The sequence below is a fragment of the Rhinopithecus roxellana genome, chromosome 12, assembly GCF_007565055.1.
Source record: "Rhinopithecus roxellana isolate Shanxi Qingling chromosome 12, ASM756505v1, whole genome shotgun sequence".
In the NCBI taxonomy this organism is placed as follows: Eukaryota; Metazoa; Chordata; class Mammalia; order Primates; family Cercopithecidae; genus Rhinopithecus; species Rhinopithecus roxellana.
The window spans coordinates 74,547,158-74,563,537 of record NC_044560.1 but is presented as its reverse complement, the minus strand read 5'-3'; the positions used below and the strand labels follow the sequence as shown (position 1 = coordinate 74,563,537).

General features: G+C 37.2%; 2 protein-coding genes and 1 pseudogene across 3 annotated transcripts in view; 2 read left to right on the top strand and 1 right to left on the bottom strand.

The window, feature by feature from the left end:
- The window catches only part of LOC104657267 (zinc finger protein 708-like), a 38,813-nt gene extending 33,171 nt beyond the window's left edge, over nucleotides 1-5,642 (top strand). The window contains 2 exon segments of the mRNA XM_010357037.2: nucleotides 3,174-4,920; nucleotides 4,922-5,642. Of these exon segments, the coding sequence (XP_010355339.2) occupies nucleotides 3,174-4,920; nucleotides 4,922-5,405 (2,231 nt within the window). The 3' untranslated portion in view covers nucleotides 5,406-5,642.
- ZNF738 (zinc finger protein 738) overlaps nucleotides 1-16,380 on the bottom strand; it is a 452,488-nt gene that overhangs the window by 90,715 nt on the left and 345,393 nt on the right. The window lies entirely within an intron of this gene.
- Nucleotides 14,461-14,986, top strand: LOC104657276 (annotated as a pseudogene).

Genomic DNA, 16,380 nt, shown 5'->3' with positions numbered 1-16,380 from the left:
TTGTTCAGTGTCCTTTTTTCTCTTTTCAGAGTTTTGACTTAAAGTATATCTTGTTAAATATGACACTTTTTGACTTAAGATGTAGCTTGTGTAATATTATTTTGACCTCTTCTTCTCTCATTTGGTTAATATTTGCATAAAATTTCTACTTTCATCTTGCTACTTTCAGTCTTTTTTTATCATTAGATTTCAACTGACTCTTGTAAAAAGGCAAATGAATCTTGGCATTTGAAAGATTTTAATAAATCATTTCTTTGAAAATTATGTCTCTAGATTGAAAAGTTAATTTTATATATATTTAAATAATTTTCTGAAAGCAAAACTAATGTAATTTTATTAATTCTCTTTAACTCTTGTATCTTTGTCCCTCATTTTCCCTCTTTCTGTCTTCTTTTGTGTCCTTTGGTTTTTGTGTTAAATGCTTTCACTACTTTCTTATTTTCTTTTGTGTATCTATACAGATATTTTCTTTGTGGTACCTTGGAAATTACATAAAGACTTTAAAAAAAAACAATTTTAATGTAGTAAAAATTAACCTTATTTGCACCACAATTGCTTGAATCCGGGAAATGTAGGTTGCAGTGAGCCGAGATCATGCCAGCCTGGGCGACAGAGTGAGACTCCATCTGAAAACAAAACAAAAAAAATGACCTTATTTGCATATAAAAAATTCTTTGTCATTACATCTGCTCTCTACTTTGTTATTGATGTTGCTAATTATATACATATATATTTTTTAATTGTTATTTATTCATTTTTTTTGAGAGACAGTCTTGCTCTGTCACCTAGGCTGAATTGCAGTGGTGCAATCTTGGCTCACTGAAACCTTCACTTTTCAGGTTCAAGCAGTTCTCCTGCCTCAGCCTCCCAAGTAGCTGGGATTACAATTGTCTGTCAGCACGCCCAGCTAATTTTTATATATTTAGTTGAGATGGGGTTTCACCGTGTTGGCTAGGCTGGTCCTGAACTCCTGACCTCAGGTGATCCGCCCTCCTCAGCCTCCCAAAGTACTGGGATTACAGGCATGAGCCACCGTGCCTGGCCGCTAATTATTTATTTTTATGTTACATTAACAGATGTTTATAATCATTTCTATGCTTTTATCTTTAAAATTTTATAGAATAATTAGTGTTTTCTGCATGATTATTAAAATACTAAGGAATTCTATTTTTGTGTATATAAATATCTTTTCCAGAAAGTTACATATTTTTTGTATGATTATGTGTTTTCCTGCATCATGTTATTTTCAGTGGGAAGAACTCCTTTCAGCATCTTTGGTATGTAGGGCATATGCAGTGCCAGTATACTTTTTCAGGATTAGGTTATTTTTAGAAGGTCTTTCTTTTTATTCAGTTAGACAGTCTTATTTATTTATTTATTTATTTATTTATTTATTTTTGAAAAGGAGTTTCACTCTTGTTGCCCAAACTTGAGTGCAGTGGCATGATCTTGGCTCACTGCAATCTCTGCCTCCCAGGTCCAACCGATTCTCCTGCCTCAGCCTCCTGAGTAGCTGGGATTACAGGCTCACGTGACCTCGCCTGGCTAATTTTTTGTATATTTAGTAGAAACGGAGTTTCACCATGTTAGCTAGGCTGGTCTCGAACTCCTGACCTCAGGTGATCTGCCTGCCTCAGCCTTCCAAAGTGCTGGGATTATAGGCATGAGCCACTTTGCCCAATCAGTTCTTTTTAGTTGTATTATTTTCACTTGACAGCTGTTTTTTTTTTTTTTTTTTTTTGAGGACTTTGACTATATCACCCAGTTCTCATCAGGTATTCCAATTTTGTTTTGAAAATTTACTGGTTATCTCGTAAGACATTTTTATGAATGATACATTACTTTGTCTTGCAGCTCCCAAGATTCTCTTGACTGTGACATTTTTATCTTCCTAATTTATGTTTTTTGATATTTTTAATATTTTTATTGTTATCCTGAGTTTTCTGAACTTCAGTAGTTGTGTTCCTGTTTCATTCACTGTGTAGTATTTAATTTATTTTAAATTTTAAAAATTTGTACATCTTTATATTCCTATGGTTGCTTTCTGAAAGTTTAGTAATGTTTTTGATGGAGTCATCCTGCCCTAATATTTTGTATACATTAATCTTTGATTGAGATTTAGACATTAAAAACAAGCTACCTGTCACAGTCTTTTTTTTTTTTTGAGACGGAGTTTTTCTCTTGTTGCCCAGGCTGGAGTGCAGTGGTGTGATATCAGCTCACCACAGCCTCTGCCTCCCGAGTTCAAGTGATTCTCCTGCCTCAGCCTCCCTAGTTGCTGGGATTACAGGCGTGTGCCACCATGCCCAGCTGATTTTGTATTTTTAGTAGAGACGGGGCTTCTCCTTGTTGGTCAGGCTGGTCTTGAACTCCCTACCTCAGGTAATTCACCCTCCTTGGCCTCCCAAAGTGCTGCGATTACAGCTGTGAGCCACCGTGCCTGGCCCTGTCACAATCTTTATAATGTAGCTTAGGCCTGGGACAGTCTGAAATCAGTTGTCTTGGCTAGAGATTTTGGGAGTCTCTCTAACATTTTCTTAGATTGTGTCTTGTCTAAAATTTTGTGGGCTTTTTAAGTTAAAGAAGTATGTTAGCATTTCTTCTAAATACTCAGTAATCACTTGCTAAACCTGTTTCCTCTATGTGGTACTGCATTGTCTACTGCTGTAACACTTAACTTTGGTCTCAGCAGACTCAAACTGTCATTCCAAAGTATACCACCATTTATTTTAGTACTTTATGTCATGGGAGACAGAAACCAGTGTCTGAAAAGGCCCCTGAGAGCCAGAAATAAAGATGTATGTGACACTATTTTTTTTAGTCTTTTAAAAAAGAAACCAGGAGTTGACAATTTACTTCTGAAGGCACCATGTTATATTGGGCAGCAGAAAGAGTTGTGTTGGATAAATGTAACAGACTTTTCTTTTTTCTCCTATGTGGCTCTTTGCATTATCCTTGCCTGGGACACTGCACACACTTTACTCATTTATAAATTTTTCACAAATGTATTTTGGTCAGAATGTTTTTGTTACATTTATATGTCTATAAAGGATTTAGGATCTGTGGTGTTTTGCTGTGCCATCTTGCTTATATAGCTGGTGTAAGTTAGATTTGTAAATGATATTAATCTGAGCCGAGTAAGTGGAATAATTTGTTATTTTTATTTCTTTCAGCTATGTGTTCTCATTTTGCCAAAGACCTTAGGCCAGAGCAATACATAAAAAATTCATTCCAACAAATGATACTGAGAAGATACGGAAAATGTGGATATCAGAATTTGCAATTAAGAAAAGGCTGTAGAAGTGTGGATGAGCATAAGTTGCACAAAGGAGGTCATAAGGAACTTAACCAGTGTGTGACAACTACGCAGAGCAAAATAGTTCAGTATGATAAATATGTGAAAGTCTTTCTTAAATATTCAAATTCAAAGAGACATAAGATAAGACATACTGGAAAAAATCCTTTCAAATGTAAAGAATGTGGCAAATCATTTTGCATGCTTTCACAACTAACTCAACATGAGATCATTCATACTGGAGAGAAACCCTACAAATGTGGAGAATGTGGCAAAGCTTTTAAAAAGTCCTCAAACCTTACTAATCATAAGATAATTCATACTGGAGAGAAACCCTACAAATGTGAAGAATGTGGAAAAGCTTTTAACCAGTCCTCAACTCTTACTAGACATAAGAGAGTTCATACTAGAGAGAAACTCTACAAATGTGAAGAATGTGGCAAAGCTTTTAACCGGTCCTCAAACCTTACTAAACATAAGATAGTTCATACTGGAGAGAAACCCTACAAATGTGAAGAATGTGGCAAAGCTTTTAACTGGTACTCACACCTTACTACACATAAGAGAATTCATACTGGTGAGAAACCCTACAAATGTGAAGAATGTGGCAAAGCCTTTACTCTGTCTTCACACCTTACTACACATAAGAGAATTCATACTGGAGAGAAACCCTATAAATGTGATGCATGTGGCAAAGCTTTTAGTGTATTCTCAACCCTTACTAAACATAAGATAATTCATACTGAAGAGAAACCCTACAAATGTGAAGAATGTGGCAAAGCTTTTAAGCGGTCCTCACACCTTACTAATCATAAGGTAATTCATACCAATCATAAGGTAATTCAAGAGAAACCCTACAAATGTGAAGAATGTGGTAAAGCCTTTACTAAGTCCTCAACTCTTACTTATCATAAGGTAATTCATACTGGAAAGAAACCCTACAAATGTGGAGAATGTGGCAAAGCTTTTAAAAAGTCCTCAAACCTTACTAATCATAAGATAATTCATACTGGAGAGAAACCCTACAAGTGTGAAGAATGTGGAAAAGCTTTTAACCAGTCCTCAACTCTTACTAGACATAAGAGAGTTCATACTGGAGAGAAACCGTACAAATGTGAAGAATGTGGCAAAGCTTTTAACCGGTCCTCAAACCTTACTAAACATAAGATAGTTCATACTGGAGAGAAACCCTACAAATGTGAAGAATGTGGCAAAGCTTTTAAGCAGTCCTCAAACCTTACTAATCACAAGAAAATTCATACTGGAGAGAAACCTTACAAATGTGGAGAATGTGGCAAAGCCTTTACTCTGTCTTCACACCTTACTACACATAAGATAATTCATACTGGAGAGAAACCTTACAAATGTAGAGAATGTGGCAAAGCCTTTACTCTGTCTTCACACCTTACTACACATAAGAGAATTCATACTGGAGAGAAACCCTACAAATGTGAAGAATGTGGCAAAGCTTTTAACCGGTCCTCACACCTTACTAATCATAAGGTAATTCATACTGGAGAGAAACCCTACAAATGTGAAGAATGTGGTAAAGCCTTTACCAAGTCCTCAACTCTTACTTATCATAAGGTAATTCATACTGGAAAGAAACCCTACAAATGTGAAGAAGTCCTCAACTCTTACTTATCATAAGGTAATTCATACTGAAAAGAAACCCTACAAATGTGAAGAATTTGGTAAAGCCTTTAGTATATTCTTAATCCTTACTAAACATAAAGTAATTCATACTGAAGAGAAACCCTACAAATGTGAAGATTGTGGCAAAACTTTTAACTACTCCTCAAATTTTACTAATCATAAAAAAATTCATACTGGAGAGAAACCCTATAAATGTGAAGAATGTGGCAAAAGCTTTATTCTGTCCTCTCACCTTACTACACATAAGATAATTCATACCGGAGAGAAACCCTACAAATGTAAAGAATGTGGCAAAGCTTTTAACCAGTCCTCAACCCTTATGAAACATAAGATAATTCATACTGGAGAGAAACCCTACAAATGTGAAGAATGTGGCAAAGCCTTTAACCAGTCCCCAAACCTTACTAAACATAAGAGAATTCATACCAAAGAGAAACCCTGCAAATGTAAATAATGTGTCAAATCCTTTAGTGTATTTTCAACTTTTGTTAAAACATAAGATAATACTGGAAAGAAATCCTACAAATGTGATAAATGTGGCAAAGCCTTTAACTGGCTCTTAATCGTTGTGAAAAAAAAGATAATTCATACTAGAGAGAAACCCTACAAATGTAAAGAATGCGGCAAAGTACTTAACTGGTCCCCAAATCTTACTACACGTAAAAAAAAAAAAAAAAAAAAAAAAAAATTATACTAGAGAGAAACTACAAAGCTGGAAGACATCACAGTAATTTTGACAACACCTCAAACTTTTCTAAGCATAAAATAAATCATACTGGTGAAGAACTTTCAAAATGAGAAAAATGTGACAAAACCTTTAAATGATTGTCACACTTGATTGTAGGTAAGATAATTCTTACTAGAAAAACTCTTACAAGTGTGAAGAATGTGGCAAACGTTTTAATGAATACTCACACCTTATTGCCAGGAAAGCATTTACACTTGAGAAAAATTGTACCAATATAAAGACTGTGAAAAAGCCATTAATGTCTGCTCACATCTTACTCAACATCAGAGAGTACTTAATAAAAGTATTATAAATTTAATTACTGTCAAAAAAGTTTCAGAAAATATAAGCTTTTAAAGTAGAGTATTTATTTTGAAGACAAATATTACAAATAAAAGAGGGTTGTAGTACCTTTACTTGTATCGCAGATCTTACTGTACACATTTTGTACTAGAAAAAACCGTGAAGCAGTTGCTTAAACTTTGTTCAACATTAGGGAATTCAGATTGGAGAACAACCCTGCAAACGTAATAAATTTGAATTTTTTTCCCAAAACTACAATTCAGACAACACCAGAGGGTTCATACTGAAATATATTTTTGCAGATGCAGTATATATTTAAAACATTTAATCCAAAATTAAGTCTATGTAAATATCAGAGAATTTACAGTAGAATTATCTAAGGTAGGGCCGAGCATGGTGGCTCACGCCTGTAATCCCAGCACTTTGGGAGGCTGAGGTGGGTGGATCACGAGGTCAACAGATTGAGACCATCCTGGTCAACATGATAAAACCCTGTCTCTACTAAAAATATAAAAATTAGCTGGGCGTGGTGGCATGTGCCTGTAGTCTCAGTTTCTGGGAAGGCTGAGGCAGGAGAATCACTTGAACCCGGGAGGCAGAGGTTGCAGTGAGCTGAGATTATACTGCTGCACTCCAGCCTGGCGACAGTGAGACTCCATCTCAAAAACAAAAACAAAAAATACTAAGGTACTGACACTTCAGACATTACACTGTGTCAAAGTGCTGAGTGTAAAAAATGATCCCAAATGGTAGATAAATTTATTTATACATAATTTAAAAAAGAGAAAATTTTTGGAAGTTTGTAATTACATTCAAACTATACTTCCCCCTCCCCCGCCCCTTGAGACAGAGAATCTCTCTGTCGTCCAGGCTGGAGTGCAGTGGCACAATCTCAGCTCACTGCAACCTCTGCCTCCTGGGTTCAAGCAATTCTCCTGCCTCAGCCTACTGAGTAGCTGGGATTACAGGCGCACACCACCACGTCCAGCTGATTTTTGTGTTTTTAGTAGAGACAGGGTTTCACCATGTTGGTCAGGCTAGTCTTGAACTTCTGACCTCATGATCTGCCCAGTGTGGCTTCCCAAAGTGCTGTGAATACAGGCTTACGCCACTGTGCCCAGCCCAAAATATACTTTTTTCCTTGAAAAGAAGTACAGATTTTTTAAAAAGCTAATAATGCTGTAATTCAACTCTGAAATTACTTGATGCTATTTCTTCATTTCTATTGTATTTGCATGTGATCAGTTGTCATTGCATCAAAGATAGAAGAGTTTCTTTTTTTTTAGGTGGGCATTATTTATGACCTTTTCTTTGGAAGAGTAAAGACATTAAAATGTAACATGCATGATGAAAATCTAGGTGGAGACGCTATTTGTCGTTAACTTATGATATTGAGTGGTGCATGAGGTAGGTGTTCAAAGTAATATTCTTTTGCATTATAGTGAGAACATATTTGTTAAAATTAAAAAATTAGTATATGATTTTACTACTTGTACTTTAATAAAATGCAGTACATTTTTAAAATTTCAGATTATGTGTGAACTTAATTGCTTAATTATACAGTTTTTAACATGTTAATACTATTGTGCATTCAGTGAAGCATTATTATGCCACTAACTGAAACCTATCCCATTTACTCAAAGGTGTAGGTAAAAGATAGTAAGAATATACTATTTGGTAACATAATCAACTAACATCTCTGGTAATCTCTTTTGCCAGTGGCTTTCAACTGCAAATAAGTTAAAAAATATTGTTTCTATAGGTTAAATTTTTATTCTTTTTTTCTCGTTTAAATCTGTTTTTTAAATTTTGTGGGTACAAAGTATGTGTATATATTTATGCCATATAACATATTTTGATATAGGCATATAATATATAATAATCACATCAGGGTAAATGAGGTATGCATCACCTCTAGCATTTATGTTTTGTATTACAAACAATCCAGTTCTACACTTTCAGTTATTTTTATTTTTTATTGTTTATTTTTTGAGATGGAGTCTCACTCTATCGCCCAGGCTGGAGTGCAGTGGCAGACCTTGGCTCACTTCAACCTCCACTTCCTGAGTTCAAGCAATTTTCCTGCCTCAGCTTCCTGAGTAGCCAGAATTACAAGTGTGTACTACCATGCCTGGCTAATTTTTGTATTTTTAGTAGAGATGGGGATTCTGTGTTGGTCAGGCTGGTCTTGAACTCCTGACCTCGTGATCCGCACAACTTAGCCTTTCAAAGTGCTGGGATTACAGGTGTGAGCCACCATGCCTGGCCTTAAGTTGTTTTTAAATGGACAACTAAGTTGTTATTGACTACAATATTCTTAAAATTTTGTTATATATACATTTTTGAACCTTTGGCCTCTCTGCCTGCAAACACATATGACTTTCAGTTTTGATTTACGTAAAGTTAAATATACACATACATTGTTCTAAAGATGTAAGAAAATTGTTCTAGGCTGGGCGCAGTGGCTCACACTTGTAATCCTGGCACTTTGGAAGGTCGAGGTGGGCAAATCCCGAGGTCAGGAAATCAAGACCAGCCTGGCCAACATGATGAAACCCCGTCTCTACTAAAAACACAAAAAGTTAGCCAGATGTGGTGGCAGGTGCCTGTAATCCCAGTCACTCAGAAGGCTGAGGCAGGAGAATCGCTTGTACCTGGGAGGCAGAGGTTGCAGTGAGCCGACACTGCACCATTACACTCCAGCCTGGGCAACAAGAGAAAAACTCCACCTCAAAAAAAAAAAAAAAAAAAAAAAAAAGTCTGTTCTTCAAGAAAAGATGCCAGGAATTTCAAGTTAATATGTTCGAACATATATTCTCCCTAGAAGGGTACTGGTATATTTGCAATCAAGGTGTAGGACTTCTGGCCTTCCTTGTTTTGCCATGTTTGTTAAGAAATAGGCAGAAAGTAAAGCAGAGTCAACCATGACATTTCTAGTTACTACAGCCACAGCACCTCAAATCCAGTGTTATGACAACTAAAAATTAGGACTGTATTTCAAAAGTAAGAAAAATGAATTAATAAATACTTTCTAGATGATAGTATTAATATTTTAGTAGCTTATGATTGTGAGTCACAATTGCCCCATTGGGTTTATTGAAAAGCAGTTATTTATCTTCTGAGGTAAATAGAGAATAGGTATTCTGTAATCCTATGCATACAGATCTTTTAAGATTGGCACTGTGTTTAGATTTGAATACATTCATACATTTGTAGTAATTTAAATTTTAATATTTTTCTAATAGAAGTGAAAAAATAGTTAACATGGGTTGAACAGAAACTTCACATGTGTTCATTAAATAACATTTAAAACCACATTGTGCCGGGCGCGGTGGCTCAAGCCTGTAATCCCAGCACTTTGGGAGTCCGAGACGGGCGGATCACGAGGTCAGGAGATCGAGACCATCCTGGCTAACACGGTGAAACCCCGTCTCTACTAAAAAAAAAAAATACAAAAACTAGCCGGGCGAGGTGGCGGGCGCCTGTAGTCCCAGCTACTCGGGAGGCTGAGGCAGGAGAATGGCGTAAACCCGGGAGGCGGAGCTTGCAGTGAGCTGAGATCCGGCCACTGCACTCCAGTCCGGGCGACAGAGCGAGACTCCGCCTCAAAAAAAAATAAAAAATAAAAAAAAAAATAAAATAAAACCACATTGTGACTAGCAACTCCAATCTGTTTCATTTAGTGGTAACTACAATGGCGATATCTTTTATTCAATCAGAAATAGTATTTTTATATTGGTGTTTCTGAAACTTTCAGAAACTGTAGATCACTTAATGGGTAATAATGCACATGCAAACCACAAATTTTCTGCATAATAGTAAGCTTATCTTAGCTTTTAATATAAATATTCAGTATATTTCAAAAGTAAAATTAGCGGCTCTTTCTGGGCACAGTGGCTCACACCTGTAATCCCAACACTAGGAGGCCGAGGCGGGTGGATCACGAGGTCAGGGGTTCACGACCAGCCTGACCAACATGGTGAAACACCATCTGTACTAAAAATACAAAAATTAGCCGGGCATGGTGGTGTGTACCTGCAATCCTAGCCACTTAGGAGGCTGAGACGGGAGAACCCAGGAGGCGGAGGTTGCAGTGAGCCGAGATCACGCCATTGCTCTCCAGCCTGGGTGACAGAGCAAGACTCCGTTTCAAAAAAAACCAAACAAACTAGTGGCTCTTTTAAGTGATGAGACAGGTATAATTGTTAGGCCAGGCACCATGGCTCATGCCTATAATCCCAGCACTTTGGGAGGCCGAGGTGGGCGGATTATGAGCTCAGGAGTTCCAGACCAGCCTGGCCAAGATACTGAAACACTGTCTCTAACTAAAAATACAAAAATTAGCTGGGTGTGGTGACACACACCTGTAGTCCCAGCTACTCAGGAAGCTGATGCAGGAGAAACACTTGAACCCAGAGGCAGAGGTTGCAGTGAGCCAAGATCGCACAACTGCACTCCATCCTGGTAACAGAGGGAGACTCTGTCTCAAAAAAAAAAAAAGTTTTAAATTGGTAAGGTGGAAGTCAAGCTGTTGCTGTTTGATGATAAATAATATAGTGGTATACCTAGAAAACATTAAAGACTCCTGAAAAGCTTCTATAACTGATAAATGAATTCAGCAAAGTTTCAGGATACAAAATTAATGTACACAAATCAGTAGCAATCTACAAATTCAATGCAATTTCCATCAAAATACCACCAATATTCTTCACAGAAGTAGAAAAAAACACTGATAAAATCCATATGGAACCAAAAAAGAGCTCACATAGCCAAAGCAAGACTAAGCAAAAAACAAATCTGGAAGCATCACGTTACCTGATTTCAAGGCATACTATATGTTATAAGCCCATAGTTCCCAAAATAGCATGATACTGGTATAAAAACAGGCACATAGATCAATAGAACAGAATACAGAACCCGGAAATAAACCCAAATAGCCTACTCCTGAATGATTTTTTTTTTTTTTTTTGAAACAGAGACTCACTCTGTTGCCCAGGCTGGAGTGCAGTGGCATGATCTTGGCTCACTGCAACATCCACCTCTTAGATTCAAGCAATTCAGCCCCTGAGTAGGTAGGATTAGAGGAACAAGCCACCATGCCTGGCTAATTTTTGTATTTTTAGTAGAGATGGAGTTTCACTATTTTGGCAAGGCTAGCCTCAAACTCCTGACCTCAAGTGATCTGCCCACCTCAGCCTCCCAAAGTGCTGGAATTATAGGAGTGAGCCACCATGCCCAACCTCCTGAGTGAGCTTTGAATCAACAACAAAATTAAGATGGAAATTTAAAAACACTTTGATTTGAATGACAATAATGACACAACTTATGAATACCTCTGGGATACAGCAAAAGTGGTGCTAAGACAAAGTTGATAACAAAAAATGCCTACATCAAAAAGTCTAAAATAGCACAAGTAGACTACGTATGGTTACACCTCAGAAAACTAGAGAAGCAAAACGAAATCAAATCCAATGCAGCAGCAAAGAAAAAATAACAAAGATCAGAGAAAAACTAACAGGTTGAAACAAAAAAATACAAGGAGATAAATGCAACAAAAAGGGCTGGTTGTTTACAAAGATGAACAAAATTGATAGACCATTATTAGCAAGATTAACCAAAAAAAGGCAGAGAGAAGATCTAAATAAGTTCAATTCAAAACAAAATGGAAGATATTACAGACAATACCACAGAAATACAAAAGATTATTGAAGGCTACCATAAATATATTTACATATACAAATTAGAAAACGTAGAGAAGATACATAAATTCTTGGAAATGCACAATCCTTTTAGATTAAACCCAGAAGAAATAGAAACTCTGAACAGACCAATAAGAGGTAGTGAAATTGAAATAGTAATAAAAAATTGCCAACCAAAAAGTCCGGGAGCATGTGAATTTACAAATATATTTTATCATCAGACATTCAAAGAAGAATTGGTACCAATCTTTTTTTTTTTTTTTTTTTTTGAGACGGAGTCTGGCTCTGTTGCCCGGGCTGGAGTACAGTGGCCGGATCTCAGCTCACTGCAAGCGCTGCCTCCCGGGTTCACGCCATTCTCCTGCCTCAGCCTCCCGAGTAGCTGGGACTACAGGCGCCCGCCACCTCGCCCGGCTAGTTTTTTTTTGTATTTTTAGTAGAGACGAGGTTTCACTGTGTTAGCCAGGATGGTCTCGATCTCCTGACCTCGTGATCCGCCCGTCTCGGCCTCCCAAAGTGCTGGGATTACAGGCTTGAGCCACCGCGCCCGGCATTGGTACCAATCTTACTGAAACTATTCAAAAGATAAAAAGGGAATCTTCTCTAAATCATTCCATCAAGCCAATATCACCCTAATCCCCAAACCAGAAAAAGACATGACAAAAAAAAAATAGTAAATATTTCTGATGAACATAGATGATGATAAAATTATTAGCAAAATCCTAGCTAAGCAAATACAACAGCATATCAAAAAGATAATACACCATGATCAAGTGCATTTTATACCAGAAATGAAAGGATGGTTTAACATATGCAGGTAAGTAAATGTGATATACCACATAAACAGATTTAAAAACAAAAATCACATGATTATCTCAATAGGCTCAGAAAAAAATCTGACAAAATCCAGCATTGCTTCAGCATTAAAACCCTTAACAAAATCGGCATAGAGGGGACATGGCTTCAGGTAATAAAAGTCATTTATGACAAACCCACAGCCCACATTATACTGAATGGGAAAAAGTTGAAAGCATTACTCCTGAGAGCTAGAACAAGACAAGGATGTCCACTTTCACCACTTCTATTCAACATAGTACTGGAAGTCTTAGCCAGAGCATTCAAATAAGAGAAAGAAATAAAGGGTATCTAAATTGGAAAAGAGGAAGTCAAACTGTGACTGTTCATTGATGATATGGTTGTATACCTAAAAAACACTAAAGACATCCAAAAAACTCCTAGATCTGATAAATGAATTCAGTAAAGTTTCAGGATACAAAATCAATGTACACAATTCAGTAGCACTACCATACACAAACAGCAACCCAAACTAGGAATCAAATCAAGAACTCAACCCCTCTTACAACAGCTGCAAAATAATAATAATAATAGTAATAATTAGGAATATACTTAGCCAAGGAGGCAAACGATCTCTACAAGGTAAATAACAAAACACTGTTGAAATAAATTACAGATGACACAAATGGAAACACATTTCATGCTCATGGATAAGTAGAGTGACTATTGTGAAGATGACCATAATAATAAAAACAATCTACAAATTCCATGCAATTTCCATAAAGATAACATCATCATTCTTCACAGAACTAAAAAAAATAAAAAAGACAATTATAAAATTCATATGGAACTGGAAAAAGCCCGCATAGCCAAAACAAGACTAAATAATAAGAACAAATCTGAAGGGATTGCATTACCAACTTCAAACTATACCAAAGGGTGATAGTTATCAAAACAGTGTGATACTGGTATAAAAATAGGCATGTAGACCAACAGAATAGAATAGCAAACCCAGAAATGAACCAAAATACATACAGCCAACTAATTTTTAACAATGTTAACAAAAACATAAAGTATAAGAAAGATACCCTAAGGCTGGGCGTGGTGGCTCATGCCTGTAATCCCAGCACTTTGGGAGGCCAAGGCAGTTGGATCACCTGAGGTCAGGAGTTTGAGACCAGCCTGGCCAACATGGTGAAACCTCCTCTCTAATAAAACTACAAAAATTAGCCAGTCACAGTGGCTCATGCCTGTAATCCCAGCACTTTGGGAGACTGAAGCATGTGGATCACTTGAGGTCAGGAGTTCAAGACCAGCCTGACCAACATGGCAAAACCCAGTCTCTACTAATAATACAAAAAAAACTAGCCAGGCATGGTGGCACGTGCCTGTAATTCCAGCTACTCAGGAGGCTGAAGCAGGAGCATCGCTTGAACCGAGGAAGCAGAGGTTAGAGTGAGCCAAGATTGTGCCATTGTACTCCAGCCTGGGCAACAAGAGCAAAACTCTGTCTTAAATAAAAAAAAATTCTGTTAAACAAATGGTGCTGAGATAATTGGTAAGCCACGTGTAGAATAAGAAAATTGGATCTTCATCTCTCATCCTGTACAAAAGTCAACTCAACATGGATCAAAGACTTAAATCTAAGACCTGAAACCATAAACATTCTAGAAGATAACATCAGAAGAACACTTCTAGACTTTTGCTTAGGCAAAGAGTTTATAACCAAGAACCCTAAAGCAAATGCAAAAAAAAAAAAAAAAAAAATCGATAAATAAATGGGACTTAATTAAACTGAAAAACTTCTGCGCAGTAAAATAAGTAATCAGCAGAGTAAAGAGAAAACTCACAGAGTAGAAAATATTTACAACCAATGCATTCAACAAAGGACTGTTATCCAGAATCTACAAGGAACTCGAACAAATCAGCAAGAAAAAACAAACAAACGAATAATCCCATGAGAATGTGTGTGAAGGACATGAACAGATAATTCTTGAAAGAAGATATACAAATGGCCAACAAAGATATTAAAAAAAAAATGCTTGAAAACCTATCAGTAAGGACCGAGCACCAAACAACCAAGGAAAGTTGGTGAGTCAAGGATGTACTCATGTTGATGAGAGCTTGGGCCACTGAGATTTGAGAATCTGTTGGGCCTGCTTGGAGTTCTAAACAGATGGAAGAGTTCAGTCATGTTTGCACCCACAGTGATGCGTGCTTTGTGCAAGAACAAGACTCTCCGCTATGAAGTCCCCATGTTATTGCTAATTGTTGGAGTTTCTTTTGGTCTTCGTGAGTTTTCACAAATCTGACATGATGCTCTGAAGATTAAAATGGATCCTGAGTTGGAAAAAAAAAACTGAAAGCAAGTAGTATCATTAGGTCAGAATATGAGAAAATAAAAGACTCTACTTTTGATGACTGGAAGAATATTCAAGGACCCAAGCCTTGGAAAGACCTGACCTCCTCCAAGAAAGAAATCCAGAAATCCTTAAGACTAAGACAACTTGACTGTGCTGATTCTTTTTGATTTTTAAATAAAAATGTCGTCAACTGGATTTCCTAATACATATCCTTATCAAGTGGAAAGAAGATTCCAGGCCCGTTGAAACCTGGATATGGGTAACTTGTTGGCAGATAATCTTGATAAAATGTCAAGTACAGGGCTGGGCACAGTGGCTCACGCCTGTAATCCCAGCACTTTGGGAGGTCGAGGCAGGCGGATCATGAGGTCAGAAGTTCAAGACCAGCCTGGCCAGTATGTTGACACGCCATCTCTACTAAAAATACAAAAATTAGCTGGGTATGGTGGCGCATACCTGTAGTCCCAGCTGCTCGAGAGGCTGAGGCAGAAGAATCGCTTGAACCCAGGAGGCGGAGTTTGCAGTGAACCGAGATCGTGCCACTGCATTCCCTCCTGGATGGTAGAGTGAGACTCTGTCTCAAAACAACAACAACAACAACAACAAAAAAAACAAGTGCAGGTTTTTATACTTCTCGATTATTCCATCTGCAGATGAAAGTAACAATGTTGGACACATATATCTTACACCGTGAAATAAAAAAATGTGAATACTGAAAAAAAAAATGCTCAACATCACTGATGATCAGGAAAGTGCATATTAAAATCACAGTGTGATACCACTTTACTCCTGCAAGAATGGCCACAATTAAAACATCAAAAAACTAGATATTGCCATGGATGTGATGAAAATGGAGCACTTTAACACTGCTGGTGGAAATGTAAACTAGTACAATCACTATGGAAAACAGCTGGGAATTTATTTATTTTTATTTTTTATTTTTTGAGATAGATCTCATTCTGTCACCCAGGCTAAGTGCAATGTTGTGATGTTGGCTCACTGCAGCCTCTGCCTCCTGAGTTCAAGTGATTCTCCTGCCTCACCCTCCTCAGTAGCTTGGACTACAGGCACATGCCACCATGACTGGCTCATTTGTTTGTACTTTTAGTAGAGATGGGTCTTCACCATGTTGGCCAGGCTGGTCTCAAATTCCTGATTTCAGGTGATTTACCCACCTTGGCATCCCAAAGTGTTAGGATCACAGGATTGAGCCAGCACACCCAGCCAGGAGATTTTTTTAAAGAACTAAAAGTAGAACTACCATTTGATCCAGCAAACCCACTACTGGGTATTTACGTGCAGAAAAAAGTCATTGTATAAAAAAGACACTTGCACAGGCGTGTTTGTAGCAAAACAATTTCCAATTGCAGAAATACGGAAGCACCCTAAATGCCCATCAACCATCAAGTGGATGAAGAAAATGTGATTCGTATATATCATGTAATACTCCGTCATTAAAAAATGGAGTAATGGCATTCACAGCAACTTGAATGGATTAGAAGATCATTATTCTAAGTGAAGTAACTCAGGAATAAGAAAATC